Source organism: Prionailurus bengalensis, chromosome B4 (assembly GCF_016509475.1).
Source record: "Prionailurus bengalensis isolate Pbe53 chromosome B4, Fcat_Pben_1.1_paternal_pri, whole genome shotgun sequence".
Lineage (NCBI taxonomy): Eukaryota > Metazoa > Chordata > Mammalia > Carnivora > Felidae > Prionailurus > Prionailurus bengalensis.
Window position 1 is genome coordinate 94,561,684 of NC_057358.1, and position 13,640 is coordinate 94,575,323.

Here is a 13,640-nt window from a genome sequence, read left to right on the forward strand (position 1 = left end):
CCTGTTATGGAATTCCCTTGGTAGGCCATGAAAACCTTTTGAATAATAACAATAACATCTAAGTTGTATAGTGTGCTTTTGTTTTACAGACAGGAGAAGGGAGGCAACATAGCATTGTGGTTAGGAGCACAGATTCTGGAGCCAAATATTTTTTGGTTTAAATCCTGGCTGTATGACTTACTAGCTGTGTGATCTTGGGTAAGGAACTTAGCCTTCCTATGCTTCATTTTTTCCCTTCTCTATAAGATGGGGATGATAACAGTACCTGCTCTGAGGGTTGTTGAGGATTATCTGAGCATTAAATAAATTAGTATGTATAAAGCACTCACAAGACAACATGGCACATAATAAGTACTATGCAAGTATTCACTCTTATTAGAACTTGAGTGTTCTCATACTTCGGCATATTATGAGTCTTCCAGGGAGCTTGATAAAGTACAAATAATGGGGATGTTTTCCTTCCCTTGTGTTGTCTTTGCATGAGGGCTTGGCTATTTCTCTGAGGTTGACTTTCCCTTCCATGACATCAACACCTAGGTATCCTCTGTTCCCTGGAGCCCCCATGATCCTTGGGTCATTGAAACACATGCGTGTGGGTGGAATGTGCTACTCTTAGGATGGGTGGCTGTGTTAATGAGCAAAGTGCTGGTTGTGAGCAGTTGGTGGACCTTAGCAGATGGTAAGAGGCCTGGCTGGGCCTTGCCTTGCCTTCCACATAGCTGCCGATGGTGGCACTTGTTCTGGAGGAAGATTGAGGTCTCCTGAGTAGCTCTCCTCCAATCTAGTGTTCCTCTTTCTTCCTTCTCTTTCTCTACCTCCAAGAGGTAGATGGTGACCCCCACTGTGTATTGATGGTTGTGGTGAGATGGGACGGTCTTCAGTCCTTTGAACAGAATTTTCTAGGACCTTTAGGTTTTTAATAAATTCTGGAATAATTCTCATGCAGACCTAAATTTGAGAACCATTGCACTGTTAGTTGGACCCACCCAATAACTCTGAAATGTTGGCAGGTATTATTTTATCATTCCTATTTTATTGATGAAGGAAATGAGAATAAATGACATTTAGAGGACTTGTTCAGGACCCAACTCCAAGCCCGACTCCATGTCTTAGGTCATTTCCCTACACTAGGTCAAAGGATTTGGAGCAAAATCATGGAGATTTAAAATAATTCAGCAGCCATGGGGAGTAGGTTGGAGGAGAAACTCTTATCCTGAGCCTAATGCTGTTTAATTACAATCAATTCAACAAATTTCATTGAGTTCCTTCTCTGTACAGCACATTTTTAGGACATCCTCTGAACAGTTCCAGTGAGATGTGAGAATGGTAGAAACTATTCACTTCTTAGTATTCAGAGTGGCTTCCAGCTGCCCTTACGGGTGACTCAGTTACGAGAGTCCTAAGAGTTTGTGTATTTGTTAAAAACTTGTATAATTAATCCCACCCCCAACCCTAATATAACATTGAAGAACATTTTATTGATTCAGATAACCAACCCAAGAAATTTAAATACAGACCAGTTTCAAACTATTTCTTAAGTACCACCATCCTTCAATTCTTTTCCAACCAAAAGTATGATTCTACCCTCTACCCTCCAGAAGGAAGCAAACGTAATATTCTCTGTTGCATTCATAGAAAAACTCCTATTTAAGGAGCACCATATTAAAATGGGCAGAAAACCTCTGCTATCTTTTCAGCCAGATTCAACAGCAATTACACAGCTCTCTATTCTATAGTTCTTGGCCCATTCCTTGTATGCAAGGTTTTATGCCAAAATGCATCAGTCTTAGAGGTTTGTCTCCTTTACTTCCTAGAAACTATAACTTACTTATTTTTAGAGCCCCCATAATGCGATACACAATAGTGCTTAATGAATATATAAGATGAATATGAATATGAATTTATAAGAATAAATAAGACACAGGCCCAGAACTGTCCTTAAAAATAGGTAGCAAAGGGGTGCCCCGGTGGCTCACTCAGTTAAGCATCCAAGTCTTGATTTCAGCTCAGGTCATGATCTCACCATGCATTGTGAGATCAAGCCCTGTGTTGGGCTCCACACTAGTCATAAAGTCTGCTTAAGAATTTCTCTCTCTCTCTATCTGCTCCTCCTCCACTTGTGCACATGCACAAAAGAAGAAAAAAGAAAAAGAAATAGGTAGCAGAATTGAATATTGATGTGTATGATTTAAAGAGTACTCACTAGCTCTCACCATACAAGTCTTTTCCATGGTTTGTCATGGTGCCTGAACTTCTTCCATTGGAATTGATTCCATCGTCTCTTGAAGACTTTATTTTCAAAAGTGTTCTAGTGAAAGAGATGAACATCTGGGTTCTGACACTATCTTGTCTGATAGGTCCTCTTCTCTCATAAAACTTGAAAAATAAGCACTAAATGAACGGCACAGACACTTGTCCTGGATTCAGGGTGCTAGGGAAAAGAGAGCTTACTGTAGCCTGGAGTGTCAAGGAAAGGGAGAGGCCTGAGGCAGGCTTTGAAAGAACTCCATTTTCAGGAGGCAGAGAGGAGGGAAGTATAGGTTGAAGAGAGCACACTTGCCAGCCCATGGAAGCAGCAAAGATCCCTGCTGGGAGCGAGTCGTCAGGGGTCCTTCTCCCAGTTAGCATTGATGGTTTATCACTGCTCCTTACTGAATCTTCTTTTACAGGTTTATTTTTCAGGAAAAAACCAATTGTGTCCTAACTGGATTTTCCAGACCTTGGTTATAACTCTCATTGCTGTGATGGCCTTTTGGTAAGAAAACGTCAGTGTTATGCTGTGTCAAGCTCTTTTATCCTTCCCATCTTCCTTTTCTCATATATGAACTGGGGACTGACCTATTTACTTTGAAGACAAGGGGCTCTTTAACTGAACATTGACCTTTGATTTAACTTAGAGATAAGGGAGCCCTTTTTATTTTTATTTAAAAAAAATTTTTTTAAATATGAAATTTATTGTCCAAATTGGTTTCCATACAACACCCAGTGCTCATCCCAACAAGGGATGCCCTTCTTAAACTCATATTCTGAAGAAAAAAGCATAGGCTTTCTGTACTTAAATGTGAGAGGAAGGATTTTTTTTTGCAATTAATTGATACTTTTTAGCAACTCACTGTGCCTTTCCTGTGTGTGTGTGTGTGTGTGTGTGCGCGCGCGTGTGTGTCTGTCTTTTTCAGTCTCGCAAATAACTCTCAAATTCTTCGTTCTCTTTCCCGTCTACTTGGGGGAATGTTGTGAGAGGGCAATCAGGTACAATGTATTCTCCCCTAGACACTCATATTTATTAGGATTCTGCTAGATCCTTCAGTGAAGACTTCACACCAAAGGGACTATGAGATAACCCCGAGAGGTACAATATTTTGAAATTGCAGCCAAATTTACTAGGCAGTTAAAGCAGACAGACACAGTAAGGAAAAGCATTTGCTGTGCAAGCAGTGGGTAATTCGACTGCAATCCATCCTCTCTCTGCAAGGAAGTCGGGGGCATCCCTCAGTGGCATGCAGGGCGTCTTCCTCAGGGCCCTGGTCTGCAGGCTCTGCTGATGCAGTGATGGCCCCTCAGCCTTTGGGCCTTGGTCACCTAGCCTGTGTCCTCTGGGCCTTCTTGTTCTTAGGCTATTTGCATGGCCAAAGGGGTATTTATCTATCTCTCAAAAAATGCTTGGTGAGTGTGGGAAAGGACTCTCTTTGGGTCTTGCCTCAAGGGAGACAGTCGTTTTCAGAAGCAAAGTGAGGGAAGGTGCCAAGGTGTATCTAGTTCCTTGATCTATAGCTTCCTAGGTATAGAAGGTGATGTGAGTCTCTCTGTATCCTTCTCTCCCCTCAGCGTCTTGTCGCTTGCTACAGCCCACTGCAGGAAGCATCCCCAAGTGTCTGACACCAGGAGACAGAATTCCCATTCGAAGCCGTTGTCCTTTTCTCACGGTCCTAAGTGAGCCTTCTTCTGCTGGGATTCCCAACGCAGGAGAGTGTGAGAGTCTACTTTAGCAGACATATTTAGCATTCTCTAGAGATACAGATTGCCATGAAAACCCAATGGGAGGGTTGTAGGAAGTCTAATTCTGATGTAAAGAGACTGCTTTTCAAATGTGCTTATCAGAATTATCTTATGAATTCCAATACTGTTGACTGCTAAGATCAAAATCGGGAGGTTGTTAGGCTTTTATCTTGTTTCTGGCCCGTGGTGGCAAGAAGGGTCAAAACCAGAATTTGCCCCCAAAGAAAGGAGCAGATATGTCCATTTCATCCTTTGATCCTAGAAGTTCTCTGGGCCATGCGTTGAAGTAGATAGATGCCAGAAACAAATTAGAACGAGTATTTAAGGATTAGTCCTAGGGAGATAGAGAGTGGGGGATATGGGAGAGCAAATAAGGCAGACTGGACCACAGCAAGCAGTTGCCAGGGTGATACAACAGCTTCTGTCTGATGGCATCTTTGGGACTCAGCACCACTTTTCCCAGTCAGGGTTGTGCCTGCTGGGCAGTTGTGCCAGCTACTGCTAAGAAAACTCTGGAAATTTTTTCTTTATGAGTAGAATCCCAACGTGTGGCACATTTCTTCGTGTGTATTTAATAATGGTAAACCACCACCTTTGATGGGGGAAAATATAACAAGGAGCCAATGTAGGGAACCAGGTGTGAAGTCAAGCGGGCAGGATGTCAAGTGAGGTCACCCTGTGTTAGACCCCGCACACAGTGGAATTGTAATGTCATGGCAGACTTTCTGGTGCGGCTCATGTGAGAGGGCTACAGAACCCCCCAAAGAAGACAATCCTAAGTGAGCTTGGATGCATAAGCATTGTTAAGAATAGCTTCCCAAAGCTCAGAACCTTTAAGAAAAGCTTCTATTTGAATATATAAGTTCTGATCATTGGAGGAAAAGGACATAGTCATTGTTTTGAAGTCACACAGTGTGGAAATGAAGGTTGTATTGCATTTATTTTCCTTCCTCTCCCCAATTTGGTGTATTGTGCTCTGAAAAGACAGGCAGCCGGAAGATGTCAGAGCAGCAGCCAAAGGGTTTGGCATCTACAGCTGATTAAATCTGTGCCTCCTCTCATCTTCCAGTGCCACAGTGTGGACGCCCTCCACCAGTGGGATGCGGACTCTGCTCTGCCTTTTTCCTGCAAGGAGCAGAGGGCTGCCTCTAGTGATTTACAGCTTCCTCTTATAATCTTCCACTGGTGACAGACGCTGCTGAGGCAGCTTGCCAGGGCCAAGGGGCCGCTCACTGGAAAAATCCATTGGTGCAGAGTACCCCAGGAGCCTCTTTGCTCTAGGAAGACGAGGGTTTTCTCTCATCAGGGCAGAGAAGCATAACTGTGCTGTTTCCATGGTGCTTCTGTCAGCCATGGCTGCCCCTCCCCCCCCTCCCATCTGTGTGGCCTGTGAGAACGTTGGCCAGCTGGTTGTGTGAGATATATATGAACTCAAATCTGTCACATAATGCTTTCTTCTTCTTCTTCTTCTTCTTTTTTTTTTTAACAGTGCCTTGACGATAGTCTCCCTTTACATCCTTAGCTTAAAAGATCAAGACCGACATGCCCCAAATCTCTCTCTGAGGTGAGAGTTCTGGTCTTGTTTTCCTTTGGGGAGAAGTAGTCTTGAAGGCCTCCTTCATTAATCATTTTGTTTTCTTCCTCCAGCAACATCACAAGCTCTCAGGAGCCAGCCCTGCCTCCCACAGCCTCCCCCTCAGGTAAGATTTTCACATTCCTCGCTCTCAAACCCAGCCCGTGTTTCATGTGAATTGTCAACAAAAGAACCAGCCTTTCAGGTTAACCTTGTTGCTTCCCTCGGCTCTGCCCAACGCTTTGCAGCAGCACCTAATACATCTCTGGCAACCACACAGTCCTCCTTCCGAGTACCAGAAATCACTTTCTGTGAGATTCTGCCTTGTCAGGAGACTTACTGCTGCCCCATCTGGGGAAACAGAAGAGTCCTCTCAAGTCTTGTGCAAAGGCGTTCCAACGAGGAATTCCATCAGAGGCCGTGGGCAGGTAAAGGATGTTCAAAGAGAAGCAACCAGGGCTCTGAACCTGAGGTGTTTTGTTTTTTTTCTTCTTCTTTGCAAATATTTACTTGCATGATCTGTTAATGGTTCCAGACAATCGTTTTCTGTTGAGGTGGCAAGATCTTTAAAAACACAAATACACAAACTTGCAGTCATCTGTAATATTAAGTCCCCCACCCAGGGATGAAATTTTGGTTGATTCAAGTGAAAAAGTCTCATCATTGCTAGTCTACTATCATTGCTAGCAAAGATAGTAGTAGTAGAACATGTAAAGTAATCATGTGTGGATTGGGTAGATTTTCTGGCTCACTTAGAACTTATAAAATGATGTCGTAGCTGGGCTTTCTGCCCAAACCAAGTAGGGAAAAATGTAAAGGTCTTTGGAAATCCAGTGAGTTCAGGGTAAGCTGCCAGTCAGTGAAAATCACAACCACTTTCAGAGTATCTTCTACCTTCTAGGGACACACACACACACACACACGCACACACACAGAATGTTTTTGAGTAACAGAATTTTCATGTTAAAAACATTATGGAAACTTGACTAAGGGCTAAAAGTGTAATTATCTCTATAAAACCATATGTAGTACATCCAAATGTATACTAATTCATTATTATTTTGGAAATCTTCTGCATACACACAACAAGTATATAAAATAATAATGATGATAATGCTGATAATAGCAATACGTACATATTAGTAGGGATTATATATCAGGATGTTGTAGCAACAATTTCCAAATTACAGTGACTTAATGTGGCAAAAATGTATTGCTGATTCTCTTTCTATGTCAAATATGGGTCAAAAGAGGGTTCTTGCTCATCATGTCATTTGGAACTTAACTAATGGAGACTCCATCTCAATACATATTTCTACCACCTCTGTAACAGTAGGTAAGAGAAAAGGCAAATTGTGCACTGGCTCTTAAAGTTCCAACCTAGGTATAACACATGTCACTTCTGCTTACACTTTATTGGCCAAACCAAGTGACGTTGGTCATGTCTAATTTAAAAACGATTGATAAAGTGCAGACCTAACATACGCTTAGAAGAAGATGAACCAGAATATTTTTGAGTAGTCCAAATGACTGACATGTAAAATATGGTCAGTGGTTGAGGTTTTGGGGCAGCAATGTAATTTCTTTTTCCTTTTGACATTATTTTATATCGTAGAGTTGAATAAATAACTTGTACAAATCATTGTCACCATCACCACCGCCATTATCATTATCATGTAATGAGGTAGTAATGTATACAAAAGCACTGCCATAAATAATCTACATGAGTAAACCATTCAAGTCCTCACCAACCTAAAAGACAGGCACTGTCATTATCCCCATTCTTTCCAACACAAAAGTGAGACATAGAGAGTTTTTCCCTGCACCCATAGAAGGCAATGCTTGCACTATTTTTCCCATGAAAGCAACTTTTGATTCAACTTGGCAAGAGATGCAACACTATAGGGCAAAGATGCATCACTACTTTCACAAAGATGTGAAAGGAATTCGTTTGAGTCAGCATATTCTCCATAGTTTCAAACATGGAAAAATTCAGTATGGTTACAAAAATCCCCCAAAGCCTTCATCTCTTGTGAAAGCACATGGAAACTTGTGGCTGGTAAACTCTTTTCTTACCTCGGGGTCCACCTTGGAAATGCCTGGTGTCCTTTTCTGAGAGCAGTCCTCAGAAGAGACTACCTCACCCACAAGAGACGTGTAACAACAGATCTTGTACAGGAAGAGGTCATGGACAGATCCAATCTTCATTTGCAAAAAGGTTCTTGACCCTTAAGCAAACTCATTCCTGTGGCAACCAGCTCTTCACATGGAGGGAAGAGAAGCCTTATCAAACCAGATGAAGGTTTATTGCTCTCTTCTCTGGAACAGGGGGTATCTGCAGGTCTTATATTTCCATGAGTATGAGAGACACTGAAGAGACTCCTAAAAAAAGAAGGTCTGCCCCACAATCTCTGGCTGTGTTCTACTAAACACAATTATCAGCGTTGTCTGGCTAAAAGTGAAATTGAGGGGCACCCGGGTGGCTCAGTCAGTTGAGTATCCGACTTCGGCTCAGGTCATGATCTCGTGGTTTGTAGGCTCGAGCCCCACATCACGCTCACTACTGTCAGTCCCCCTGTCTCTGCCCCTCCCCCACTTGCATGCTCATGTGTGCGTGCTCTCTCTCTCTCAAAAATAAATAGACATTAAAAAAAGAGATGCGTCTTTCAAATAAATAAATAAAAATGAAATTTAAGTCCTGCCTTACCAGGCTCCCTGATACACTGGGAAAGTTGTTCCCTCTTCTCTCTTTTGGCTGGAGAAAGATGGAAAGGATTTTCTTCACTTCACAGTTCTCTTCACTATCTTGTTGAGGAAAGCCGCACACTTCGGGGGATTTCGAGTCGTAGAATGTCAGAGGGCAGTACACCAGTGGCACCCTAACTTTTTGACCCATAGAATCCACTATTAATTCATTATTCTTTTAGGATCATTTGACTGAGAAAACACCTAGAGGGAGAATGTTACTGTAAACTCAGTTAAGCTTGTAATCAAATGATTTTTGTTAGTCCAAAGCATAAGAGACTGTTAAAAACTGAGAACAAACTGAGGGTTGATGGGGGGTGGGAGGGAGGGGAGGGTGGGTGATGGGTATTGAGGAGGGCACCTTTTGGGATGAGCACTGGGTGTTGTATGGAAACCAGTTTGACAATAAATTTCATATATTGAAAATAAATAAATAAATAAATAAATAAATAAATAAATAAAAAATAAATAAAAATTAAAAAAAATATTTTTGTTAGTCCAACAGCAATACTTGAAAAATAGTACACATCTGTGGGAGAGTTGTTACTTTTCAAGTCCACAGACCCCACTGACCACTTTATGCCATCACCTGGGGTTCCAGAGTCCCCAGGTCAGGAAAACCTCTGATTTATACCAGCTTACCCATTTTACAGCTGATGAAATGGAGGCCCAGGACCTTGCTTAAGGATCTGCAGTAAGCTACTGGCAAAGTTGGAATTGGAATTTGAGTCCTCTGTCTCCTTGTCCTGGGTTCCTTCCCATCTACCATTGTGCGTCCATTTATTTGGGCACAGTGTGTACATGTACTCGGGATCAGCTTTAGAGAACTCAGAAAGTATTCATTCTATGGTTCTGGAAAGCCCCTTCGGCATCTGCCTCCCGCAGGTTAGCCTATAGCCATTGAGATGTCCCTGTTGTGGGATATTTCTGGGGGTGTAAAGAAAGCCTCTTCTCTTCTGCTGCTGGTCCATCCTCCCTCTTTGTCCTGACCACTGTATAACACCGGGGTTCCTAAATCTGAAAGTGGAGAAAGCCAGGCAAATTCTTTCAACCAGATGTTTCTGAGGCATTGAAGACTAAAAATTAAGGAATCGGGGCACCTGGGTGGCTCAGTTGATTAAGCATCCAACTTCAGCTCAGGTCATGATCTCATGTTTGTGGGTTCGAGCCCCACATTGGGCTCTGTGCTGATAGCTCAGAGCCTGGAGCCTGCTTTGGATTCTGTGTCTCCCTCTCTCTCTCTGCCCCTCCCCTACTTGTGCTCTGTCTCTCAAAAATAAATAAAGATAAAAAAATTTTTTAAATAATAAAAAAATAATAAAAATTAAGGAATAAAAATAATAAAATTCAAGGGTTAAGGGAAAAACAAAAAAAAAAACAATTTGGAATAACTCTGTAAGATGAATTGTAATATCTAGCAGTTTACCATCACATTTTTATGATATGCTGAGCACAAGCTATTGTTCTTCTTTTGGGCCTGAACTGATTGTGTAAAATGTCGTCAGAAAGTTTATCCCCTCTTCCCACTTACTATGAAAGGTCTGGGGAAGACTAATCAGGATGTGGAGAGTGGGTATTTTGGAACATTGAGCTTCTAATCTGAGGCACCAACTGAGTGTGAGGGATTAGATTTTAATCTATGGAACCAATAAAGATTTAAATAGAGTTAGATAGTACAAAGTAATGAGCTTGTGAGGAAAAAAAAATCTGTGGATTCCACAGAGTTTTGGTGAAGATTTAAAAAATCTCATGAAGCTAAAAGGCATGGGAATTCCTGCTTATTTTGTTTTGGAGTTCAGTACTCTGAGAAAAGCAAATGGTTGCAATAAAATGGTTCCCTGTGTTAAAGGACTCAGTCATCAATTGGTTGGGCTCATTGACTTTTTCTTGGCATGAGTCTGGTTCAATCAGGAAAGAAAAAGGTATGCTGCTTTGGAACTTAGCCATAGAGCACAATTTTATAAGTAATGCTATATACACATTCTACCACAAGAGGATATGCTTTGGTTGGACGCCATCTTAAATCTCTCCTCTCCACAAGTTTCTAATTTAGTTTATTGGGAGATCTTTTCCACTGATTGTGAAATATATCTCCAACTTTACAGGGAAAACCACTAGGAGTGTATATTAAGTTTATAGTGAATATTACTGGAAGGCATTTGTAAAATGAGAGTCACCCCTATATGACTACGGGAGAATTTATGGTTTTCCAATAACCAGCCTTTCGGAATTCAATAGTCTTGCCTCAAAGAGGTGAGAAATTAGAGGTGTTTTATAGGAGATTTAAAATTTGTTTCCAATCCTGCCATTTTCATAATTCTAATCTGCAAGATTATCTCTCCTCAACCTTACCTTTTAATTACTGTTTTAAAAAACACGGTTATCCCATAAGATACTACATCCTATCTTAGGATTCTATGTCCAGGAACCTGAAAACATGCTTCTGTGGAAGTGAGGCAACTCTGTAGTTCTGTTGTCAAAATTTATAATGAGCGCTTTTCTGCAAATTCAGCGGGAAAGTAAAAAAAAAAAAAAAGGTAAAGAATAAAAACATACAGGATGGAGAAGTTCTGGTTTCCTCTTCTTTTTAAAACAATTTTTTTTTAACATTTATTTATTTTTTGAGAGACAGAGAAAGACAGAGCAGGAGCAGGGGAGGGGCAGAGAGAGAGAGGGAGACACAGAATCTGAAACAGGCTCCAGGCTCTGAGCTGTCAGCACAGAGCCCAATGTGAGGCTTGAACTCACGAACCATGAGTTCATGACCTAAGCCAAAGTTGGACGCTTAACTGACTGAGCCACCCAGGCACCCCTGGTTTCCCCTTCTTTTCATGCCTCATTTGCTTTATAAATTCACAGCCTTCTGTGGAAGCAGTCATAAGCAAAACTCATAGCAGGGGATGTGTACTGACAATTATTATTGAAATAGCTGGAATCCAAGAAATCTAGAGGCCTTTTAGGCAGCACATATATTTATATCTAAAGGGAAATATATATTCAATTTTCTAGGAAATCCTCATGTATCATGATCCGTTTCTTCTTAATGAAAAGGATCATATTAGGCAAGATCCTGAGGAAACCTGCCTCTCTTTCAAGTTCTATCTCACTCCGTTTGCCAATGGGGCAAAGGAGCCCAGGTTCCCATATCCATTCCCAGCATCGTCTGTACCCATCCGCTGGCAATTTCCCCTTTGAGTGTGTAAGAGGAAACATTTTTCTACAGGGTACATGATTGGCTCTTCTTCTTTCCCTGCCTCTCTTCCTTCCATCCTCCCACAAATATTTGTTGAGCATCTGCGGAGAGCCCAGCATTGCCTTGCCTGGGGCTATGGCAGTGCACAGGATGTGTGTGATGTTCCAGAAGCTCACGGTTGGTTTTGCTGACAGGCAAACAAGCCTGTGTGCCTAGTGTAAGAAGTACTAACCAGGGCAGATTTACTTAGGAGTGATGGCCCCCAAGTAACGTGCACTCTTGCGTTTGCTTTCTATCCTGAAATTCCATACAGAAAGTTGAATAGATGTTGTCTCTCTTTTCTTCCTGAGAGTAGCACACATTGTATTAACTTATGTCTCTTCCTAATTGAGGTTACTGTCTGTGCTTTCCCCAAAACTGTGTAGAGAGATATAAACATATTATTTAATGCAAATGAAGGAATACAATAAAGAGTACACATACTTGAGAAAAATCAGCAAAATTAAAAAATGCAAAAACTTTAAAGTTCTTTTTAAAAGCTTGTTTAGCAACCCACTAAATAACTGCTTTCACTACTCACTTTAAGGATATCTGGGTTTTTTTTCCCCCAAAGCCTTAAGAACAATCATCTGAATAGTTACCTTTCCAAAATTGCTTTTAAAATGACTTTTCGGCTATGACGGGGTCAAAACCAACCCCCCACTTCCTTCCTCACAAGCGAGCTCTGGCCCTGCACCAGTGATCTGACTCTTCTCTTCAGCTGCAGCACAGTCCTGACCTTGAGTTTTAAGTGTTCTTTTTTTCCTGTGTGGATCACATTATGGTAGGAGTTACAGAGGAATCAAAGAATTTTAATAGAGGTTCCCTATTCTGGAGTTGTCAAGAAAGGGCAAAAATACATTCGAGTTAAATAATAAAACAGAGATGACAGGCTTTCGATGTGGAGATAGATCTATCACTAATTAATCACCATATAGATGATTCAGTAGTAATGCTGTGACACTGGAAAGGAGGGGACTGTGGGCCACAGTGATCTGATCTGCTAGGGCCGCCATAACAAAATACCACAGACTGGACAACTTAAACCACAAAATTTATTTGCTCACAATTCTGGAGGCCAGAAGTGCAAAATCAGGGTGTTAGGAGGTCTGGTTTCTTCTGAAGCCTCTGTCCTAGACTCACAGATGACCACCTTTGTGCTGTGTCCTTGCAAGGTCTTTTGTCTCTGCACACCTCTAGTGTCTCTGTTTGTCTCTTCCTATGGGGAGGGATACCAGTCAGATTAGAGTAGGGCCAGCATAGCAGCTTCGTTTTAACTTCACGGCCTCTTTAAAGGCCCTATTTCCAAAGACAGTCATATTCTCAGGGGTGAGGGCTTCACCGTAAGAATTTGGGGAATACACATCAACCCAAAACAGATGGCTTCTTGGAAGAAGGTGAGAATATGCTAGATCTGTAAGAAATGGGGTAGGGATTGGATGGGTTGAAAGGTGGGAGAGAGAAAGTGAGGGGAAACATTCAACTGACAGAGACAAAGAGGGGCTCCTACTAGGTTTCTTCTCATCCTGACCAAGCATTAAAGATTGACAGAGTATTTTCTCCTTCAGAAGACAGAAGCATGTCATTCCTGGCAAGAGATGCGCTAACCAGCCCTGACTGGGGGACTGACTGTGAGTTTACATTTACGTGACTATTCTTTGACTTTGTGGAGCCAGGTAGAGTAACAACAAGCCATGAAAGCATCACTGGAGTGAGGAACAGGGATGAAGGCTGCACCCTGCCAGAACACTCATAGGGATCATGTTTTTAGAATCAACGCCCACCTAACCATTAAGGAGACATTAGAGTTGGTCTCTCACTACTGGACCTGTTGAGGTTTATCTCCATGGATTTGAATAATTTATTTGAACTCTCTGCCTTTTTTTCCTATTCTAACTGTATTTTTAGCTTGTTTTCTGTTTTCTGAGTTTTTAAAAGCCATCTTTATTGGCCAGATGGCATTTCATATTGTACTCTCCATTTTCAATAAATGTCAATTTAGTAGGACTTCCAGGGTCCAGAAATTCTTTTGGATGCGATGAGGCTGCCTATTGGAACCTGGATTTTTATTAGTTTTCTTAAAATTTACTATAA

General features: G+C 41.6%; 1 protein-coding gene across 1 annotated transcript in view; it reads left to right on the forward strand.

Moving 5' to 3' along the window:
* MYRFL (myelin regulatory factor like) overlaps positions 1 to 13,640 on the forward strand; it is a 128,527-nt gene that overhangs the window by 108,605 nt on the left and 6,282 nt on the right. Inside the window, exons 14-18 of the mRNA XM_043564284.1 lie at positions 2,670 to 2,755; positions 5,486 to 5,560; positions 5,644 to 5,696; positions 5,818 to 5,997; positions 13,115 to 13,177. Of these exons, the coding sequence (XP_043420219.1) occupies positions 2,670 to 2,755; positions 5,486 to 5,560; positions 5,644 to 5,696; positions 5,818 to 5,997; positions 13,115 to 13,177 (457 nt within the window). The remainder of the gene's footprint in view (positions 1 to 2,669; positions 2,756 to 5,485; positions 5,561 to 5,643; positions 5,697 to 5,817; positions 5,998 to 13,114; positions 13,178 to 13,640) is intronic.